General features: G+C 47.1%; 1 protein-coding gene across 1 annotated transcript in view; it reads left to right on the forward strand.

Moving 5' to 3' along the window:
* Nucleotides 1-15,179, forward strand: part of LOC147021091 (TBC1 domain family member 24-like) — a 67,140-nt gene extending 51,961 nt beyond the window's left edge. Inside the window, exon 10 of the mRNA XM_085890839.1 lies at nucleotides 14,679-15,179. Coding sequence (XP_085746965.1) covers nucleotides 14,679-14,839 — 161 coding nt within the window. The 3' untranslated portion in view covers nucleotides 14,840-15,179. The remainder of the gene's footprint in view (nucleotides 1-14,678) is intronic.
* Nucleotides 15,180-20,969: the final 5,790 nt, after the last annotated feature.

Here is a 20,969-nt window from a genome sequence, read left to right on the forward strand (position 1 = left end):
TGGGACCACAGTATCAAAGAAAACCAGAAGTAACACACTACGCCGTCATGGATTAAAATCCTGCAGCGCACGCAAGGTCCCTCTGCTCAAGCCAGCGCATGTCCAGGCCCGTCTGAAGTTTGCCAATGACCATCTGGATGATCCAGAGGAGGAATGGGAGAAGGTCATGTGGTCTGATGAGACCAAAATAGAGCTTTTTGGTTTAAACTCCACTCGCCGTGTTTGGAGGAAGAAGAAGGATGAGTACAACCCCAAGAACACAATCCCAACCGTGAAGCATGGAGGTGGAAACATCATTCTTTGGGGATGCTTTTCTGCAAAGGGGACAGGACGACTGCACCGTATTGAGGGGAGGATGGATGGGGCCATGTATCGCGAGATCTTGGCCAACAACTTGCTTCCCTCAACAAGAGCATTGAAGATGGGCGTGGCTGGGTCTTCCAGCATGACGACCCAAAACACACAGCCAGGGCAACTAAGGAGTGGCTCCGTAAGAAGCATCTCAAGGTCCTGGAGTGGCCGAGCCAGTCTCCAGACCTGAACCCAATAGAAAATCTTTGGAGGGAGCTGAAAGTCTGTGTTGCCCAGCGACAGCCCCGGAACCTGAAGGATCTGGAGAAGATCTGTATGGAGGAGTGGGCCAAAATCCCTGCTGCAGTCTGTGCAAACCTGGTTAAGAACTGCAGGAAACATCTGATCTCTGTAATTGCAAACAAAGGTTTCTGTACCAAATATTAAGTTCTGTTTTTCTGATGTATCAAATACTTATTTCATGCAATAAAATGCAAATTAATTATTTAAAAATCATACAATGTGATTTTTCAGGATTTTTGTTTTGGATTCCGTCTTTCACAGTTGAAGTGTACCTATGATAAAAATTACAGACCTCTACGTGCTTTGTAAGTGGGAAAACCTGCAAAATCGGCAGTGTATCATATAGTTGTTCTCCCCACTCTATATTTCAGAAGCTGACCGCTGTTGATGCAGCGTCTTTTAAACCACCTTATTTAACATGTTAAATCAGGTCTTCGTGCCTGTTGTCTGTGTCCTTTATAATGTCCCGAAAAGCAGGTAAGTTTCTTGTTTGGAATGATTTTCAAATTTGTTTGACTGGCAGACAGCCATAGAAACGAAAACAACTAGATGGTATTCCCAGAATACTTACCCCACGTAGTCTTGAGAAGGACTTGGTACGAACCAACTCTTGTTGTTGTTTTTTTTTCTTTGATCCAATATGGGTGCCAGACCACGTGACCAATGACCACTTTTATCAAACCATATTTCCCGTGGATAATTGATCAATTTGTTAAAGTTTCGCATTGATCAGTTAAGCGGTTTCAGAGAAGATTTTTCAAAGATTTTCACATGATGCCAGACCACATGATGTATTTCATTTTTATCAAACTTTATTTTGGCTGAGATAGGAAACTTCTTCAGTAAATTGTCTTGACTGTGATGCAGACCATACAGGTAGGGAAACATAGGTTGCAACATGATCTGAGTAGTACGTATCTACTACGTCCACAAAAGTGCCGGTCGTACTGCTATTATAGTCGGTGTGATCCAGTGGTGAACCTGAGTGTGGTGGACATTTTCACAAGTTGTGAAAACCTTTGGAGGATATAAACCCGAGCAGTCTGGATGAGCTGGCTGCTGAGAGTAGGTCATCACTGAAGTCTCCCAAGACAACAGTTGGCGTTGCTTGATAAGGAATAGTGGATAGGTAATTGTCCAGGAGGGGTAAGAATGTTGTTACTGGAAGGTGTGGACTGGATGGCGGTAGACATCGACAATACATTTCCTGAGATTGGACCCTGTGGTTATCGTGACACTCTTCACTTCCAGTAAAGTAGGGTGCGAGATGTTCATGCTTTCAGGAAGTAGCGATGTGGCACATGCTATCATGATTCCACCATTGGCTAGGCCTTGACTGCTGGTAGTGACACGGTCCAACCTGAACACCTGAGAACACTCCTCAATGAAGAAGAGTTACCACCGACGTGCTGGTGATGTTTGAGAAATGTTTCAGTGAGATACATGATCTCCACGTGGCTCATGGATATATCACACTTGATATCTTCCTGCTTCGGAATGTACGAACGTATATTGACATAACTTGTAACCATAACATAACTTGAATGCACGAATTTTGATCCAGTCTTCCTTGGGTAGAGCCACAACCTGAGGTATTGGCTGAGGGGGCAGGCAGTTGGAAGCCAGCCTTTCCATTTCAGACACAACAGGTACACTGACTTTGATGCTGGTGAGACTGAAGTTCTTGATGAAGAGGCCTTCCACTGACTGAAAGCTACATAAAATTGACCAGCATTGAATGTGTATCCCTTCCTGTCAACAACAACCTGATGGGGTGTCAATCCCTCAACTTTGTGGATGGTGGTTGCCCAGGCTAGTACCAAAGGAACCTGTCTTCTACTTACTTCTGCTGTCTTGTTTATTCTGATGCTGAACACGGCCTCGTGCCGACTGATTGGTGCAGCAGCTGGATGCTGGTCCTGATAGTGACTCCCATGCAATAGCACTTGCACCAACTCCAGGATGATTAAACTTGACCAAGATAAAGCTGACATCATCGGTGGTTGTCTTGATGATGACTTTAACTGTTCCTCTGGCACCATTCACGAGGCCATCACTATCATCAATATTGACAGTCAACATGACTTTTGCACCAACAACTATATGTAGCTCACCAATCAGGCCTCCAGTGTTTGCTTTCCTCTTGGACATGGCCATGTTGAGCTGAGCAGTGTGCTTATCTTTTATATGGTCAATGGCATGGACCACAACATGCTGGTTCTCAGGTGGTGCAAGGTCTCTCACATTTTTGATGTTCTGCTCATAAACATCTTTGTTGAGTCGGTAGACAAGGAGAGAGTCATGTGGGTAGTTGCAATCACTGTCTTCAATGATTTTTGAGTTCAGAACATCCACATCTTGCTTAGTGCATGTTGCTGTCCACACACAACAAAGAAGCTGGGCAAATTCACCATCTCTTTGCCTCATTATTTAATCCAGCTCGAGCATAGAGAATTCATCCTTCCATGGAGAACCTGATCTGTGAAGCCTAGTGTAAGCACCACCAACCTCACCAAAGACATATGGTTGTGTTACAGGCTGTAGCTGGAAAAGGTCTCCCACACAGGATGCTCACATTACCAAAGGGGGCCTCATCTCCTGTCCCTTTCAGCTGCTGAAGATGTTTGTGGATCTGTAACAGCATAGATGATCCCACCATCGACACCTCATCAATGATGAGAAACTGCAGGTTGGATAGCTTTGTTGTCAATGTGTTGAGCTTATGAGAAAACTTTGAGATGCCAAACAACAATGCTGAGTGCACCGTCATGCCCTGTACATTGAAGGCTGCAACAGCAGTCGGTGCTGTCAGTAGTACTGTTACATCTTCTGGTTGCACTTTCCCTGAAAGCCACAGGAGTTTGTGTCAGTGTAAATTGGTGAAATGATGTGACCATTTCCAACTCCACTGGGACCACTGAGAAAAACTCGATACGATTTGATCACACTTCATGAAAATAACAGCATCCTTGCACCACCTCCTGTGAAAGGCTTCTCTTTGGAGTTCAGTCCTCTTACAAGAGCACGATATTGATCTGGTGTAATTATCTCCCGGTTGGTTTCTGTGTTAAACCTCTTGTAGCAGTGGAGTGCTGTGCTGTTGCTGGAAGATCTGTGAATTGGCATCTCAATCCTCTTGCTCGATGCTCCACTCTTCTACGACTCCCTCTTCTTGGTCCCGGGCTTGTTGCTCAACAGCTTGTGACTTGCTTTTCTTAATCTTTATTATCTCCTGAACTCTTCCCTAAGCTATATAGCCTCTCTTAACTAGACAATTGCTCAACAGGCATGTGACAAACAAGTACAAGTGCATCCACCAACTGAATTGTTTTTGACTAATCACACTTTTAAATCTTTATGGCACTACCTTTGCACCTTGCTATACAGTAGTTAGCATTTAGTTGCAACATTCATGACCGCTGTGTTAAATCCAATAAATTTTGATATCTCAACTGCAAACACAAAAAAAAGTTTAAGGCTTCAAGGTACAGTGGCCTGCAAAAGTATTCACCCCCTACCAATGATGCCACATTAAGATGAATTATGTCTAAAATATTTATTCCAAATGAAGTGTTTTATTCATGACTGAAGAGATCAAACAAAACAATGTTATAGTTGAAGGAGGTTACATGTCAGGAACACCTGCAAAAAACATGTACAAATCAAAATTCACTGGTTGTAAAAGTATTCAACCCCGTCGGTCAGTCCTTGGTAGAAACGCCTTTTGCTGCAATGACTGCTGCGAGTCTTTTTGGGTAGATCTCTACCAGCTTTGTACAGTAACATGGTGAAATCTTTCCCCATTCTTCAAGTGAAAATTGCTCTAGTTCTGCCAAGTTTAATGGGGATCGTCGATGGACTGCAATCTTCAAGTGTCGCCATAAATGTTCAATTGGGTTCAAGTCAAGACTTTGACTGGGTCACTCAAGAACATTTATTTTCTTCTTATGCAGCCACTCCAGTGTGGCTTTCGCTTTGTGTTTCGGACCATTGTCCTGCTGAAATGTGAATCTCCTACCCAGTTTGTAATTCATGGCTGACTCGAGCAGGGTTTCATCAAGGATTCCTCTGTACTTTGCACCACCCATTGTCCCTTCTATCCTGATAAGCTTACCAGTCCCTGCTGATGAAAAGCAACCTCATGACATGATGCTCGCCATCTCAAATAGAGAGCCTTGCAGATCTTTCAGTCATTGTATTTACAGTGACATCCCTAACCAGTTTCCTGCTTGCCCAGCTGCTTGAGAGTTTGGATGGGTGACCTGATATGGGTGGAGTCTGGGTGGTATGATACGTCTTCCACTTCTTAATGATGGATTTCACCGTACTCAGAGGTAATGAGTAACTGAAATGTTCTTATAACCATCTCCTGAATGGTGCTTCTCCACCACTTCATGTCTGACTTCTTCAGAAAGCTCCTTGGTCTTCATGTTTGCCTTGTTGTTTGACCATGTGAGTTGAACCTTAAAACTCCTTAGATAAGTGGAGGAACTTAATTTTTAAGTTAAACACTGATTACATACAGGTGAATCTGTATGTAATCAGTGTGGTGGTGAATCGGAGACCCTGCCAGTCGGCTTTCACTCAAGCCGACTGGCAGGGTCTCCGAGCAGCCATCAAACTGACAGACTGGTCTCCTATCACAACTTTCTCAAACATCAACTCATCCTGGGAATTCTTTCAAAGAAACTTGCTCTCCCTCATGCACAGATTTATCCCCTCTCATGTTCAGTTGTCTTACCCTTCCCCCCGCCCTTGGTTTACTGAAGCTTGTGGCGAGGCAGTTGTCCTGAAACAACTTGCCTTTGCCTCATGGAAAGCAAACCCAACTGAGGGCAATCTCAGTTCTTTCCACAAAGCTCGGAACAAGTGTGTATCTACCCTCAGGAGAGCCAGAAAACAACATCTTTCTCATCTCAAGTCTGAACTCTCAAACCTCTCTCCCTCCTCAAAATCCTGGTGGCGTTTAATCAAATCTGTTTCTGGTGTATGTTCCCCCTCCATCCCCTCCCTTACCTCAAATGGCCGCACTGCTGATTCCACACGTGATAAAGCTGAATGTCTAAACTCGGTGTTTGCAGCTAAATCTTGTGTCCTAAACCCATCACTATCTCTACCCACTTTACCCAGTCGCACCCAACTGTCCCTGGACTCTGTATCCTTTTCTCCTGACAAGGTGGAGAGCTTGCTTTCAAACCTCGAGTCAGATTCTGCAACCGGTCCAGACGGCATCAGCCCACGTGTCCTCAAAGCCTGCTCTTCTGCTCTTGCTCACCCTCTCTCTGTTCTATTCACCCTCTCATTTGCCCAGGGTCATCTGCCATCTGCTTGGAAATCTGCTAACATCACTGCCCTGCATAAAAAAGGTGCAAAAACAGATCCCTATAACTACAGACCAATCAGCCTTCTCCCAATCATCAGCAAGGTGATGGAATCCATCATCGCCTCAGATATGAAATCCTTCCTCTTCTCCAATGGCTTGATTTCCAATCATCTATTTGGTTTCAGACCAGGTCACTCTACCCTGGATATGCTGCTTCTGCTCTCCCATCAATGGATGGAGGTCCTCAATGCCAGACAGGAAATCCGAGCCGTATCCCTGGACATCTTCTTCTTCCTCTTTCGGCTTGCTCCCGCTAGGGGTCGCCACAGCGGACCAACTGTCTCCATTTTGCTCTATCCTCCACATCTTCCATTGACACTCCAACCACCTGCATGTCCGCCCTCACCGCATCCATGAACCTCTTCTTTGGCCTTCCTCTTCTCCTCCTGCCTGGCGGCTCCATCTTCAACATCCTTCTCCCGATATACCCCGTTTCCCTCCTGTGCACATGTCCAAACCATCTCAATCTCGCCTCTCTCACTTTGTCTCCAAACCGTCCTACCTGCGCTGTCCCTCTAATACACTCATTTCTTATCCTGTCCATCCTCGTCACTCCCAACGAGAATCGCAGCATCTTTAACTCTGCCACCTCCAGCTCCGCTTCCTGTCTTTTTGTTAGTGCCACCGCCTCCAAACCATACAACATAGCTGGTCTCACTACCGTCTTGTATACTTTCCCCTTCACTCTTGCAGCTACCCTTCTGTCACAAATCACTCCTGCAACTCTTCTCCACCCACTCCATCCTGCCTGCACTCTCTTTTTCACTTCTCTCCCACACTCTCCGTTACTTTGGACAGTTGATCCCAAGTATTTAAACCAATCCACCTTCCCCACCTCAACTCCTTGCAACTGCACCATACCACCACCCTCCCTCTCATTTACGCACATGTACTCCGTCTTACTCCTACTGACTAACATTCCCCTTCTCTCCAGTGCGTACCTCCACCTCTCAAGGCTCGATTCAGCCTGCTCCCTACTCTCCCTACAGATCATGATGTCATCCGCGAACATCATGGTCCATGGAGACTCCAGTCTGATCTCGTCCGTCAACCTGTCCATCACCATTGCAAACAGGAAAGGGCTCAGAGTCGATCCTTGGTGCAATCCCACTTTAACCTTAAACCGGTCCGTCATTCCTACCGCACACCTCACCGCTGTCACACTGTCCTCATACATATCCTGCACGATCCTCACATACTTCTCCACCACTCCCGACTTCCTCATACAATGCCACAACTCCTCTCTTGGCACCCTATCATAAGCTTTCTCTAAATCCACAAACACACAATGTAACTCTTTCTGGCCTTCCCTATACTTCTCCATCAACATTCTCAAAGCAAACATCGCATCAGTGGTGCTCTTTCCTGGCATAAACCCATATTGCTGCTCACAGATCGTCACCTCTCCTCTCAACCGAGCTTCCACTACTCTTTCCCACAACTTCATGGTGTGGCTTAACAACTTTATCCCTCTGTAATTTCCACAGCTCTGCACATCACCCTTATTCTTGAAAATCGGAATCAGTACACTTAATCTCCACTCCTCCGGCATCCTCTCACTTTCCAAGACTTTATTAAACAATCTGGTTAACAACCCCACTGCCATCTCTCCTAAGCACTTCCATGCCTCCACTGGTATACCATCTGGGCCAACCGCCTTTCCACTTTTCATCTTCTTCATAGCAGTCCTCACTTCATCCTTACTGATCCACCCCACTTCCAGATTCACTATCTCCACCTCTTCCAACCTTCTCTCTCTCATTTTCTTCATTCATCAGCTCCTCAAAGTACTCCATCCACCTTCTCAACACACTCTCCTCGCTCGTCAGCACATTCCCATTTGCGTCCTTTATCACCCGAACCTGCAGCACATCCTTCCCAGCTCGGTCCCTCTGTCTTGCCAATCGGTATAAATCCTTTTCCCCTTCTTTTGTATCCAGCTTCTCATACAGCTCGTCATATGCCTTTTCCTTGGCCTTTGCCACCTCTCTTTTTGCTTTTCGACGCCACTCCTTATACTCCTGCCGACTTTCTTCATCTCTCTGACTATCCCACTTCTTTTTAGCCAACCCCTTCTTCCTTATACTTTCCTGTACTTCCTCATTCCACCACCAAGTCTCCTTATCTTCCTTCCTCTGTCCAGATGTCACACCAAGTACCTTCCGAGCTATCTCCCTCACAACTTCTGCTGTCGTTGCCCAATCATCCCACCCATCTTTACCACCATCCAGCGCCTGTCTCACCTCCTCCCTAAATTTCACGCAACAGTCTTCCTCCTTCAGCTTCCACCATCTGGTCCTTGGTTCAGCCCTCACTCTCTTCCTCAACCTCACCTCTAAAGTCATCCTACAGACCACCAATCGATGCTGTCGAGCTACACTCTCCCCTGCCACAACCTTACAGTCACTAATCTCTTTCAGGTTGCATCTCCGACTTAAGATGTAATCCACCTGTGTGCACTTTCCTCCACTCTTGTATGTCACCCTGTGTTCCTCCTTCTTCTTGAAATACGTGTTTACCACTGCCATTTCCATTCTTTTGCAAACTCTACCACCATTTGCCCTTCCACATTTCTCTTGTTGAGACCGTACCTCCCCATCACCTCCTCATCCTCTTTATTCCCTTCCCCAACATGTCCATTGAAATCTGCTCCAATCACCACTCTTTCATCCTTGGATACACTCTCCACCACTTCATCTAACTCACTCCAGAAATCTTCTTTATATTCCATCTCACACCCCATATGTGGGGCATATGCACTGATGACATTCATCATCACCCCTTCAATTTCCAACTTCACACTCATCACTCGGTCAGACACCCTCCTCACCTCCAATACCCTCTTGACATGATCTTCCTTCAGGATTATCCCGACACCATTTCTCCTCCCATCCACACCATGGTAGAACAGTTTGAAACCACCTCCAATGCTCCTCGCCTTACTCCCCATCCACTTGGTCTCTTGTACACACAGTATGTCCACCTTTCTTCTCTCCATCATATCAGCCAACTCTCGCCCTTTGCCAGTCATCGTCCCAACATTCAGAGTTCCAACTCTCACCTCCACACTTCTACCCTTCCCCCTCTCCCACTGCCTCCGGACTCGCCTTCCCCGTCTCCTTCTCCTCCTTCGCCCAGCAGTAGCACAATTTCCACTGGTACCCTGCTGACCACCGGTACCGGTGGCGGTCGTTGGTAACCCGGGCCTCGACCGATCCGGTATGGAAATTCGTTTTGTTGTCCGCATAATGATTTGGCATAGGTTTTTACGCCGGATGCCCTTCCTGACGCAACCCTGGTCGCCTCTTACGACACACAGGGATATGGTACACCTATTCTAACCGGGGCATACACTTGTGTCCTAAACCTTGTGTCCTAATCTTGTGTCCTAAACCCATCACTATCTCTACCCACTTTACCCAGTCGCACCCAACTGTCCCTGGACTCTGTATCCTTTTCTCCTGACAAGGTGGAGAGCTTGCTTTCAAACCTCGAGTCAGATTCTGCAACCGGTCCAGACGGCATCAGCCCACGTGTCCTCAAAGCCTGCTCTTCTGCTCTTGCTCACCCTCTCTCTGTTCTATTCACCCTCTCATTTGCCCAAGGTCATCTGCCATCTGCTTGGAAATCTGCTAACATCACTGCCCTGCATAAAAAAGGTGCAAAAACAGATCCCTATAACTACAGACCAATCAGCCTTCTCCCAATCATCAGCAAGGTGATGGAATCCATCATCGCCTCAGATATGAAATCCTTCCTCTTCTCCAATGGCTTGATTTCCAATCATCTATTTGGTTTCAGACCAGGTCACTCTACCCTGGATATGCTGCTTCTGCTCTCCCATCAATGGATGGAGGTCCTCAATGCCAGACAGGAAATCCGAGCCGTATCCCTGGACATATCACGTGCTTTTAACACAGTCTGGCACCCTGCCCTACTCACCAAACTCTCTTCCCATGGTATTCAAGGCCATCTCCACTCATGGCTCGCAGACTTCCTCTCCTGTCGCAGTCAACGTGTGGCCCTAAATGGAGTTCTTTCATCCCCTCTTCCTGTGCAGGCTGGAGTTCCTCAAGGTAACGTTCTGGGCCCTGTTCTTTTTCTGGTTTTCATCAATGATCTCTCGGACTCTCTGGAAAATCCTCTATTTCTCTTTGCCGACGACTCCACCCTCTGCCGTACCATCTGTCATCCCTCAGACCGGCAAGCAGCAGCTTCTTCACTCACTGCAGATCTGGATAAAATCACAAACTGGTCCAACACGTGGAACATGTCTTTCAATCCAGACAAATCTCACACTCTCACTATGTCTCTTCGAAAGGACCGTTTACAAAACCCCCCCATCCACTTTCTCAACAATCCTCTGGAAGAAGTCTTTTCTTTCAAGCTTCTTGGTCTCACTATCTGCCATGACCTTTCCTGGGAAAGTCACATTTCCAACCTCGCCTCAAAAGCCAGTCGCCGACTGGGAATCCTCCGTCGTGCTAAGTCCTTCCTCAGCCCTCTTGAGCTCCTGACCACTTACAAAGCTTTTGTCCGTAGCCTGATGGTGTACTGCTCTCCCCTCTGGGCTGGTGGTCCTGCCTCCCACCTTTCTCAGCTTCACACTGTCGAAACCAGGGCATTTAAGATCATCGGCATCTCCCGCAATGAAGCTGAGTCTTTGGGCCTCTCACTCAATCACCGCAGGTTGGTCGGTGGTCTTTCTGTCTTCTACCGACTCCTCTCCAGCCTTGCCCCCCCTGCTCTCTCTCCGATTTGTCCCCACCACATTTCCACAGGGCGCTCAAGGTCAGCCAACAACCCCCTTCTGGTAAAACTACCAAAATCACGAATCACTGCTCATCTTCACTCTTTCATTCCTCTTTTTTCCCGCCTTTGGAATAAACTTCCTCACTCTATTCTTTCCCATTCTTCCCTCCAGGCTTTCAAAACAGCTGTTCACCACCACCTCTTATCTTCCCCCATCCAAATCCTCGATCTTTTCTACCTCCGATAATCCACCCAAGCCCACTTCCTTCATTTCTCCTGCTTTCCTTCCTGAAAGTCCCTGAAATGTCCATCTTCTCTTCGCCATGTTCCCCGTCCCATCCCCATCCCTCTCCCTTCCACAGTTCACCTAATGTGTCTGTTCCCCACTGTTTTGTCCCTTCCACTCCCGCCTCTCTTGTCTCATGCCTCCTTGCTGTGAGTTGTGTGTTAGCTCTCATACGAGCCTCGACCAAGGTATACAAAAAAAAAAAAAAATCTGATTTTCTCTGTTAATCTAACTTATTCACATTATATCTGCATTATTTTTTTTTTTGCTTTATCACTTTGGAGTACAGTAGTTTGTGAACACTTTATATTGTTGTGGTTACCAAATTCGCAAACCACCATTCAGGTCCCTTAGGTGAGGTATCTCGGTAAGTACATGTGTAGTTAGGCCCAAACCCGTTGTCTAGTGGGAATACATGTCATTTATGCGTGCTGCGACTCTTCAGGATAGCCGTTTTTCTTTTGCTATCTTTATTTTGGACCAACCGCCATGATTACCACCACAACCACAACATCAACCACCAACCACAACGCTGCTTCACCACAACCGCCACGACCTTCACGTCACACCTCGCAACCGTCGCATCGCCACCGTTCTTGCGCCGCCTGTGGGTACCGGTGTTGGACTCGTGCAGGGCGCGCGCCGAACAGCGTGTACAAAATCACGGATTTTGTGCTTCAAAAACGGATCAAAAACGACACACGCCCACTTTTTGCCGTCCAATCGGTGAGCGAGGGGCGATTTGGCCCCGCCTCCAGGGCGTTGGAGGGCGATCGATATATGCAAATTTATGGATCAAAAAGCATTCACGCCCACTTTTTCTCGGGCCAATGGGGAGCGAGGTGAAAGGTCGAAGGGAGGGGGTCAAAGATGAGAGGGCGAAGCCACGGGGCTGATAAAAAGCGACCGTGTTCGTCAGTCGAGTGAGTAGTGGAGTAGGAGAGTCGAGAGGGAACAGAGAGTCAAGACTTCGCGGGCGGTGGAGTTGGCAAGAAGGAGCTGGTCGTCGTGTGCGTTGGAGTCGGAACGGAGGGGACGGAGCTGTGGAGAGGCGGCGAGGGCAGACGAGGGGGTGCTCGCGTCGTGCAGGGAGCTGCACCCCAGGGAGGCCGAAAGCGCGACCTGGCCGAGGTGGAGACGCTCGTTGCGGGGCAATAAAAATCCTCTATACCCCGAGCATCAGCAACCCCCTCCTGTTTCCCCCCGCGCTGAGATAGTGCGACCAAGGGGGCCCCTTTCCCACCCCCTCCCAGACACTGCCCGCGAGGCCCGCGGAGTTGAGGCACCATCGCCGCTCCGCGTCTCATCACCAGACGGGTAGGCCCGACCCGGTCTCGGCCTCAGGCCCGCCTCATCCTTGAGGGTATTCTTTCCTTGGTTTTGGGTATGTGTTGTCGGCGTCGTCTGTGAAGTAAAATTGTATAAGTGTTGCCGTGTGCTCGCGTAATCGGTAGTAGATCTGCATTGTCTCATTTGCTTTTTGTGTAAATTGAATTGTGTTTTTCTTTTCTGTGTGCTTTTGGTGGAATTGAATATGTGTGCTTTCCGTTCGTCGCGAATAAATGTGCTTTTGTGTTGAACTGTTTCCCGCTTCGCTTCGTCATTTCCTTCATTGAATCCTCATCTTGCTTCACGTAAAGGGTTGGTAGTGGGCTGAATACGCCCGATAATTAATCGAACCGTCGAGGTCGACGAATAACACCGCTCGGTTATCCCGATAGTACGGAACGGGTCGCTTAAGTGGCCCGTGTCCGAAGTCGACCTGCGGCGAGGTGCGATCGCCCGGTCTACCCTCCGCGTGGGTACTTAGGTAGGTCGAATTTGGCGAGCAACCCTATCCCACGCGGGGGCTGATTGGCTCGATCGCGGTGAGACCGAAAGGTCCACCCGTGACTGGTTCCCGGCGTTAGTCCGAGAGGGTCACGACTGGATTGACCGTCCGGTGGGCGACGTGCCGCGATTCGAGTTACGTGGCCGTCAGCACGCCGGCGGGCGCGAAATCCGCAACAATATCAAGATCGATTTGAAAGCATCATGAAACTACAAGGGCACTGGGTAGAGCACATAACTCCGCCATGTAATGTCTGATCCACGAGAACATATCAGGCCCATTATATTTTTGAAATACCCTGTCCTGTCAATACCGTCTTGAAGCATCTCCATGATAAAGGGATCCGTGCTCGTCGTCCTGTTCAGCGTTCAAGACTTGGACCATGACACATCCAAGCACGCTTGCAGTGATCAAATCAGCACATCAGATGGAGACTGTGGCAAGGAGCAAATGTTACATTCAGCGACAAATACAGGTTTCTCCTTGAAAGACCGTGCCGACGTCTTTTGGAAGTGTGATGATGTGGGTTGCTATTGTTGAAACCTTTGCACCAACTTGATCAGTGTCCATGGCAATCTGACAGCAGATCGAAACATTATGGTGATCTCACAGCAACATGTGTTGCTTACACTTCAACATGGTCCAGAGATCATCGTTATGCACGATAACGATCCTGCTCAAAGGGCCATGCAAACAAGAAACGTGCTTGGCGATGCCGACGTTAATATCACAACGCCCTCATCTGCCATCTCACCAGATTTAGATCCATGGGATGTCATTGATCGTCATGCTAAAACCTTAGTAAGACAGAGATCCTGCATGAGCTGGAACAGGCGCTCATTCGGACATGGAATTCCATTCCCCAGGCTGATTTGGGTGTTCGTACGGTCAATCTGACAACGGTGAAATGCAGTGATTGTTGTTGGAGGTGGACATCCCCAGAATTGAGATTGCTTATTCCACGTTGGATCCCTAAATGAAAACATTTGTTACAATGCAGCGTTACGTGATTATGTCACAATAAAATAGTCATTATTCAGCATTTATATCTGTCAGAGGTTTACACTTCATGTCCCACGGTCACATAAATCAATCGCATAAACAACAATCACTTGTTCAGTTGTTATGTCGGAGAATGCACGTACGCACACACCTACTCGTAGAATGGAAAGTTTCCATGTAAGAACTATACAGAAACCTCTTGGATTATGAACAAATATATTGTTCATTGTTCCTCCCAATTCCATATCCCGGCGAGACGCATGACGTCATCACCTGGTGCTGAAGGGTGTACTGTACTCAGTTTTTACTCCGTTTGTTTGTTTTCTTTCTTGTTTGTCTGGGCGATATCTCAGCCATCCTTTGAGCTCGGAAGATGATATTTGAACATGACAGTGAACAAGTGATTTGGCTATAAAGGGTATTTTTGATTTAGTGATTAATCAATTAATTATTCCTTTTCGATTAATTGCTTAATGTTCAAATTGTTGTCGATTCGGATGAAACAGTGGTGGTTTAGGTATGTTTATTCGCCAATTGATTCAGAAATTATTTTACGATCATTATTTATTTGAATTACGCAATTAATCAATTATTATACACCACTTCCTCCTAATTCCGTCTCCATGTGCTGCATAGCGGCATTGCCGGGTGCTGAAGGCTATGTTGTTTATTTATTTGGCATGGGGGCGGTGTACTTTGAATGTATCTCTACTTGTTCATTCAAGTGATGATGCTTTAAAAAAATAAAATAAAGTAAGGATTCATTTGTTCACATCAGAAATATCCATTTCCTTCCTGTTCCTGACTTCAGTATGCATCTTGCTTTGCAGGTGGTGGTGGAGAAGGCTTTGCACTATGGTTGGACAGTGATTTGCGGAATGGGAACTCTGTGCACTGCAATACGTTTGCAAATCCACCCCTATCTAGCACAGGGTACTTCAAGGTAATAAGTCTGGAGGTTTGGACACCAGGCATGGAGCACACCTTGTAACAGAGAGAGAGAGAGGGACAGAGACAGAGACAGAGACAGGTTTGGAATAGAGTAAAACGTATCAGACATCAGTAATTCTGCTTGATAAGCATATATTGAATATATAAAATATCGATTCGCAATAGAACCCGACAGCCTCCCATCCTACCTTTGTATCCCATATTCAGATTCAGTTCCACCCCCCCCATGCCCCCACTCCCCTATGTATTGTTTTCTTTTTCAAGAGGAAATAAAATTGAAAGGTCCACAGAATCAGAAATTCATGTTTGGTTTAATGAATAGATATATAGCTTAATGAAACACTTAATTGTTTTTTTGTTGAATAAAATCTTGAAACGAAGATTTTAATTTTTTGTATCCCTGTGTACAGGTCAGGTTAGATCTGTGACCTGCAACAGGTACCATGTAAACCTGTACTAACCTGTTCCATGGTCGGGTTGTCAGCGACGAAACCGTCTCCCCCACCAAGTTTTTTGGTGAGGAGGGTGTTTGGATATGGACACCCAGCAGGATTAAAAACAAAGCCTGTCAAAGGGCGGAGGAGCTCCTTGTGATCCAATGGCCATCCATATCTAGTGCCCAACTGTTTGCGGACGTCCTCCTGCAGGTGGGTTACTTTTTATTAGGAGGTTGGTGGCAGGATTTGCACTCCGGCCACCGTAAAACCCTTCATTCCGCAAAACACAAAAACGCAAAAAAATCTGAAAACCCACTCAGTGGGAGAACACCCTTCACAGGGCAGCTCACAGGATGACGGGATTGGGGCAAAGCCTTCCGGACCCCCAATCTTTGATGATAGGAGGGAAACCACGGGGTAACATTCCTGGGTGAGATTGCGGGAGAGTGTCGGAGTGGTGCTGAGGTGTCGTCCACCAGACGGCGGTCTCCTTGGGTTAACCTGAGGCGGTCCCTTCGGGTGGGTGCCTGGAATGTCCTATCCCTAAGAGAGCATGGTCACCTGTTTCTGTTATCATCTGAGCTCAAGCGTTTGGACATCGGTATTGCAGCACTCTCTGAGGTTCGAAGACCGATTGCGGTGAGATATTGGTGGGTGGTTACACCTACTATTGGTCTGGTCGCTCTGATGGTTACCATACCCAAGGAGTTGCTGTAGCTGTGTCCAATAAGCTGACCCCAATGATAATTGAGGTAACACCGGTCAACGAGCGTATTATGAGACTAAGGACTCGTCACTCCTTAGGTGTCATTTCCCTGGTCTCTGTCTATGCTCCGACTGAGGCGAATGATCTCACCGTGAAGGATGCATTCTACGCCACGCTTGAGTCTGTGGTTGATCAGTGCCCCAGACGAGATACACTTCTAGTGTTGGGGGATTTCAACGCATCGACTGGAACTGATAGGGATGGTTATGAGATGTGTGTTGGTCCCCATGGGTCAGGAACTATCAGCCAGAATAGCACCAAGTTCCTTGACTTTGCAAGAAGTCATGGAGTTGGGGTGGCTGGTTCATGGTTTCAGCACCCACAAGCTCATCACTGGACTTGGTATTCCAACACTGGCGGTGTGGCAAAGGAGATTGACCATGTCCTCGTTGGAGGATGATCCAGAACTACAGGGTCTACCAGAGTGCTCAGTTCCTCAATACTGACCACTGGCTTGTTGTAGCAACTCTAAAGCTGCACCTTAAATCCGGGAGAATGGTACCATCCCAACCTCGGCTCGATGTTGGCAAGCTCAAGGATGAGAGGGTAGCTGAGGACTTTGCAAACAGGCTGAGTGGACATTTGGGATTCTGGGTGCTTTGGGGGGGGGGGGTCCTGAAGAGTTGTGGAGTGCCTTCAAGACCATCGTCCTTGATGTTGCCGGTGGATGTCTTGGAACTCACCGCAGGGGAAAGAAGAATTTTGTTTCTCAAGGGACACTGGATACCATTGACCAGTCACAGGGACAGGCTGAATGACAGAGCTGAGCTGTTTAGGGAGCTGAGGCATAAAACTGTACGTGCACTAAGGGTGGATAAGGAGGCCTATGTGTGAGGAATCTGTGAGGGGGTAGAGCATCACCTGTGGACAGGTGATTCTCGTCCCGCTTGCAGGGGAATGCGCACATTGCGTTCATCCGAGCCCATCCCTCGGAGCACTGCAGTTAGATCAGAGAGTGGTAGGCTCTTGACAGAGGAGACTGAAGTGAAGGCCCGCTGGGCCGGTTACTTTGAGCGGTTGTACCAGGCTGATCCACCAGCTGTCGAGTTGGACATCAAGGGTGTTACAATCCCTGTTGCTGACCCTTCAATCAACTGTGGTCCACCTTTGCTTGTGGAAACACGGGCTGCGGTGAACCGGTTGAAACGGGGTAAAGCTCCAGGGATCTGTGGCATCCATGCTGAACTTCTCAAGGCTGGTGGAAATGCTGCACTCGTGTCGTTGCATGCAGTTTTGTGCTCTGCCTGGAACACAGGCATCATCCCAACTAATTGGAAGAGGGGCCTTGTTGTCCCTCTCTGGAAAGGGAAGGGTGATCGCCAAGACTGCAACGACCGAGGAGTGACGCTGCTCTCAGTGCCAGGTAAGGTCTTTGCTCGGATAATTCTTGATCGGGTTCGCCACCATCTGCTTGAGCACCAGGGTCCAGAGCAGTCAGGCTTTACACCAAAGAGGTCAACGATCGACCATATCCTTGCTCTTCGTGTCCTCACCGAACGCAGGCGAGAGTTTCGGCAGGGGCTGTTTGCAGCCAATGTTGATCTCTGTAAAGCGTTCGATTCAGTGAATCGGGATGCCCTCTGGAGGATTCTTGGTCTTCGTGGGGTGCCACCAAAACTGATCCATCTGATGTCTGAACTGTACTCCAGGGTACTGCTGTGGGAGTGCTGTGAGATGTGGTGATATCATATCCGACTTATTTCCAGTTGTTACTGGAGTTTGCCAGGGGTGTGTACTTGCCCCCACACTTTTCAGCACTTGTATGGACTGGATTATCGGGAGGATATCGGAGAGATCAAGCTGCGGTGCATCGTTTGGGAATGTCAAGATCTCGGACCTTGATTTCGTCGATGATGCAGTCATCTTTGCGGAGACTTTAGATATCTTTTTGGGAGCCCTCGAGGTGCTGAATGAGGAGTCGGAGCTGCTGGGATTACGGGTTTCTTGGGTCAAAACTAAGATCCAGGCTTTCAATGACATCTTGGATGCTGCTGTCCTGTCTGTGTCTGTTTGTGGTGAGGATGTTGAGGTCGTGGAGAGATTCACTTACCTTGGCAGTGATATTCATGTCTTTGCTAGCTGAGAGTCAGAGGTCAATAGACGTCTGGGTCAGGCCTGGGGAGTCATGGATTCACTGGATCATGGGATGTGGCGCTGCCGGTATCTGTGCGGGAGGACGAAAGTCCGAGTCTTCACCAGGAAACTTAATTCCATTGGTACCAGGTCTCTTCAGAGAATCCTTGGCTATTGCTGGTCAGATTGTGTCCAACGATCGGTTGCTGAGAGAGACTCGGATGAGATTTGTTACCTGCATAGTCGATGAGCATCAGTTGCGGCTGTATGGACATGTGGCTCGTTTTCCTTACACTGATCCTGCTCATCAGATTCTCTCAGCAAGGGAGTTTCGTGAGTGGAGGAGGCCAATGGGCCGACCACGTGCCTCGTGGTTGCAGCAGTTTGACCGGCATCTCAAGTAGATGGGGATGGGCCAGGCCACTGCCTGGGGGATGGCCAGACGGAGGCCCCTGGAGTACCGGTGGAAAGTGGATGCAGCGACGCGCTGTTCTGGCACATGCTCCCATTCCTGACCTGTGTACTCGGTCCCCCCCTCTCCAAAAAAAAAAAAAAAAACGTGATGTGATTACGTCATATATCAAGTGACCCACCACGTTATCTTGAGGATACTTTGGCTTCTAGTCTTGCGTTTACATGCGGCCTACCCTCACTCTGAACTCTGAAAAAGTACTGAGAATGCCATCTCGATGGATTGCTGCTGGGTGTAGCAATACAACCAAAGATGGTGTGAGTATGCATGTTTTCCCAAAACATCCAGCTGTAAGGAAAATATGGACAGCCAAGGTAAAACTGACCAGAGGAAAGTGGCATGGCCCAACTGCTTCAAGCATAATTTGCAGCACCCATTTTGAAGAAAACTCGCACGACACCCGGCCTGTGTTCCCAGTTTGCAATGAGTAACTTGAAATGATTGAAAGCCGACGCGATCCTCATGAAGATTAGAGATAACTCCAATCGAATGGAAAAGAAGAAAATGGACAGAACAGCCGTGGAAAAGCACCAGACACTGAGGGTAACTGCGTATTTGTTTTTTTGCATTTCTATTTATCATCGGCCATGATCGCCACCACTTCAGTAGCTTTCTACGTTACATATCACATGTACGTACAGGTACAGCCGTATCAGACATACGTACAGCTGTAAGCAGGGCTAATAGTAATTTATACGCGTAGCTTCTACATGCCAAGTAAATAGATAATCAACAGAAACGGAGAAAACTAGGAGATGATGTTCAATCCCCGTGACCATGGTACATTCGTTTGACAACAACTTTCACATGGTAATGCCCGTTATTTGAAGACACGTGGTCTAACGGGTACATGTCTTTGGGCCACGTCTTCCACACAAAGTATCTAAGCTGATGTGGTATTATATACAAGGATGAGGGTTGACGTCCCACTCATTCAAATGCACACTTTGACATCAGTATATCGTATTATTGTACCATTTTTGCATCCTGGTACATAGAACTGCCATGATTTTGATCAATGTTTGTTCACATCATGCCATGTGGTGACCTCATTCTCAGGCCAAGCATGATTCACCATGTTGACTTGTAGCATAGCTACATTTAAGCATTTAACTAAGCTATTCCTCCATGCTTGGACAAGCTAAGCAATGCTGCCGAGAGCAACATGGAAGATTCTGATTGGGACTGTTTGAAAAATACAAAGAAAAGTTTGATGTATCGTGACGTTTTGGTTTGAAGCATAAAAACCGCTAAAAAAAAAGTTGACAACACCACTGCTCATTGTCATTGTAACACACTCATGAAGAATGGAGGACCAACAACAATGCACAATATATTGAGATATGTCTCGATAGAGCCCGGTGTGTGACAATCTGGGTGTGCGCTGCCGCTCGCCACAGGGCGAATCCCCGTTACCTGTGGCTAATATTTTAAACCACCATTAGCCACTGTGGCTAATCCATGTTTTAGATGAATTTTGGGTGATTTTAGCACAGAATTCAACCTTCATCGAGACGGCCGCCATTTTGTATGTTTTGATTACGGGAATCACGCATGATTTCGTACAAGTTTATATATACTAACTTTAGTAGTTTTAAACTAGTTTCTCGTAAAAAAAAAAAATAGACCGAAATTTCGCATGATTCCCATGATTCTCGTCTTAAAATTTTATTTTAATTTTTTGAAAAATTATTATTATTTTTTTTTCCGGAATGATTCGGCATGATGCTTGGCGCTACATGCTTCTTTGGGTCAGTGGTTGCCAGGTGAGTTTTGACACCATCAGTAGTAGTACCTGTAGTAGGATGAGTTTCTTTGGATGAGAGAGTTTGTTTGGATGAGTGAGTTTGATGGGTGACTTTGGTTGGTTGGATGAGTGAAGTTGATGGGTGAGATTGGTTGTATGAGTGAGTTTGATGTGTGAGATTGGTTGGATGAGTGAAGTTGTTGGGTGAGATTGGTTGGATGAGTGAGTTTGACTGGCATGAGGTTGGTCCAATCCTGGTCCACAACCACCCCCATTACCACCGACTAAAGGCACAATGACCCCCCCCCCCACACACACACACACACACACACACACACACACACACACCATCACCACCATCCCTCATAATCACCACCTCCCCTGATGGTCGTTCATTCAACCAATCTCACACGTCAAACTCACTCATCCAACCAACCTCACCCATTAAACTCACACATCCGCCTTAAAATTAAATAATTTCATATTGATAAAAAAAAAACTTTTGAATTAAATATATGGCCATTTCCTTTCTCCTGTGGCTAATCATTCTAAACCTGGATTAGCCACAGTGGCTAATTCCTTTTGAAAGCCAGAGCACACCCAGGACAATAAATGATTGCCTTGTTGCTGAACATTAATGCACTTATTGTTGATGAAAACAGCACTCCACATTAT

Source organism: Eptatretus burgeri, chromosome 8 (assembly GCF_056783735.1).
Source record: "Eptatretus burgeri isolate ZD-2024b chromosome 8, Ebu_testis_v1, whole genome shotgun sequence".
Classification (NCBI taxonomy): domain Eukaryota; kingdom Metazoa; phylum Chordata; class Myxini; order Myxiniformes; family Myxinidae; genus Eptatretus; species Eptatretus burgeri.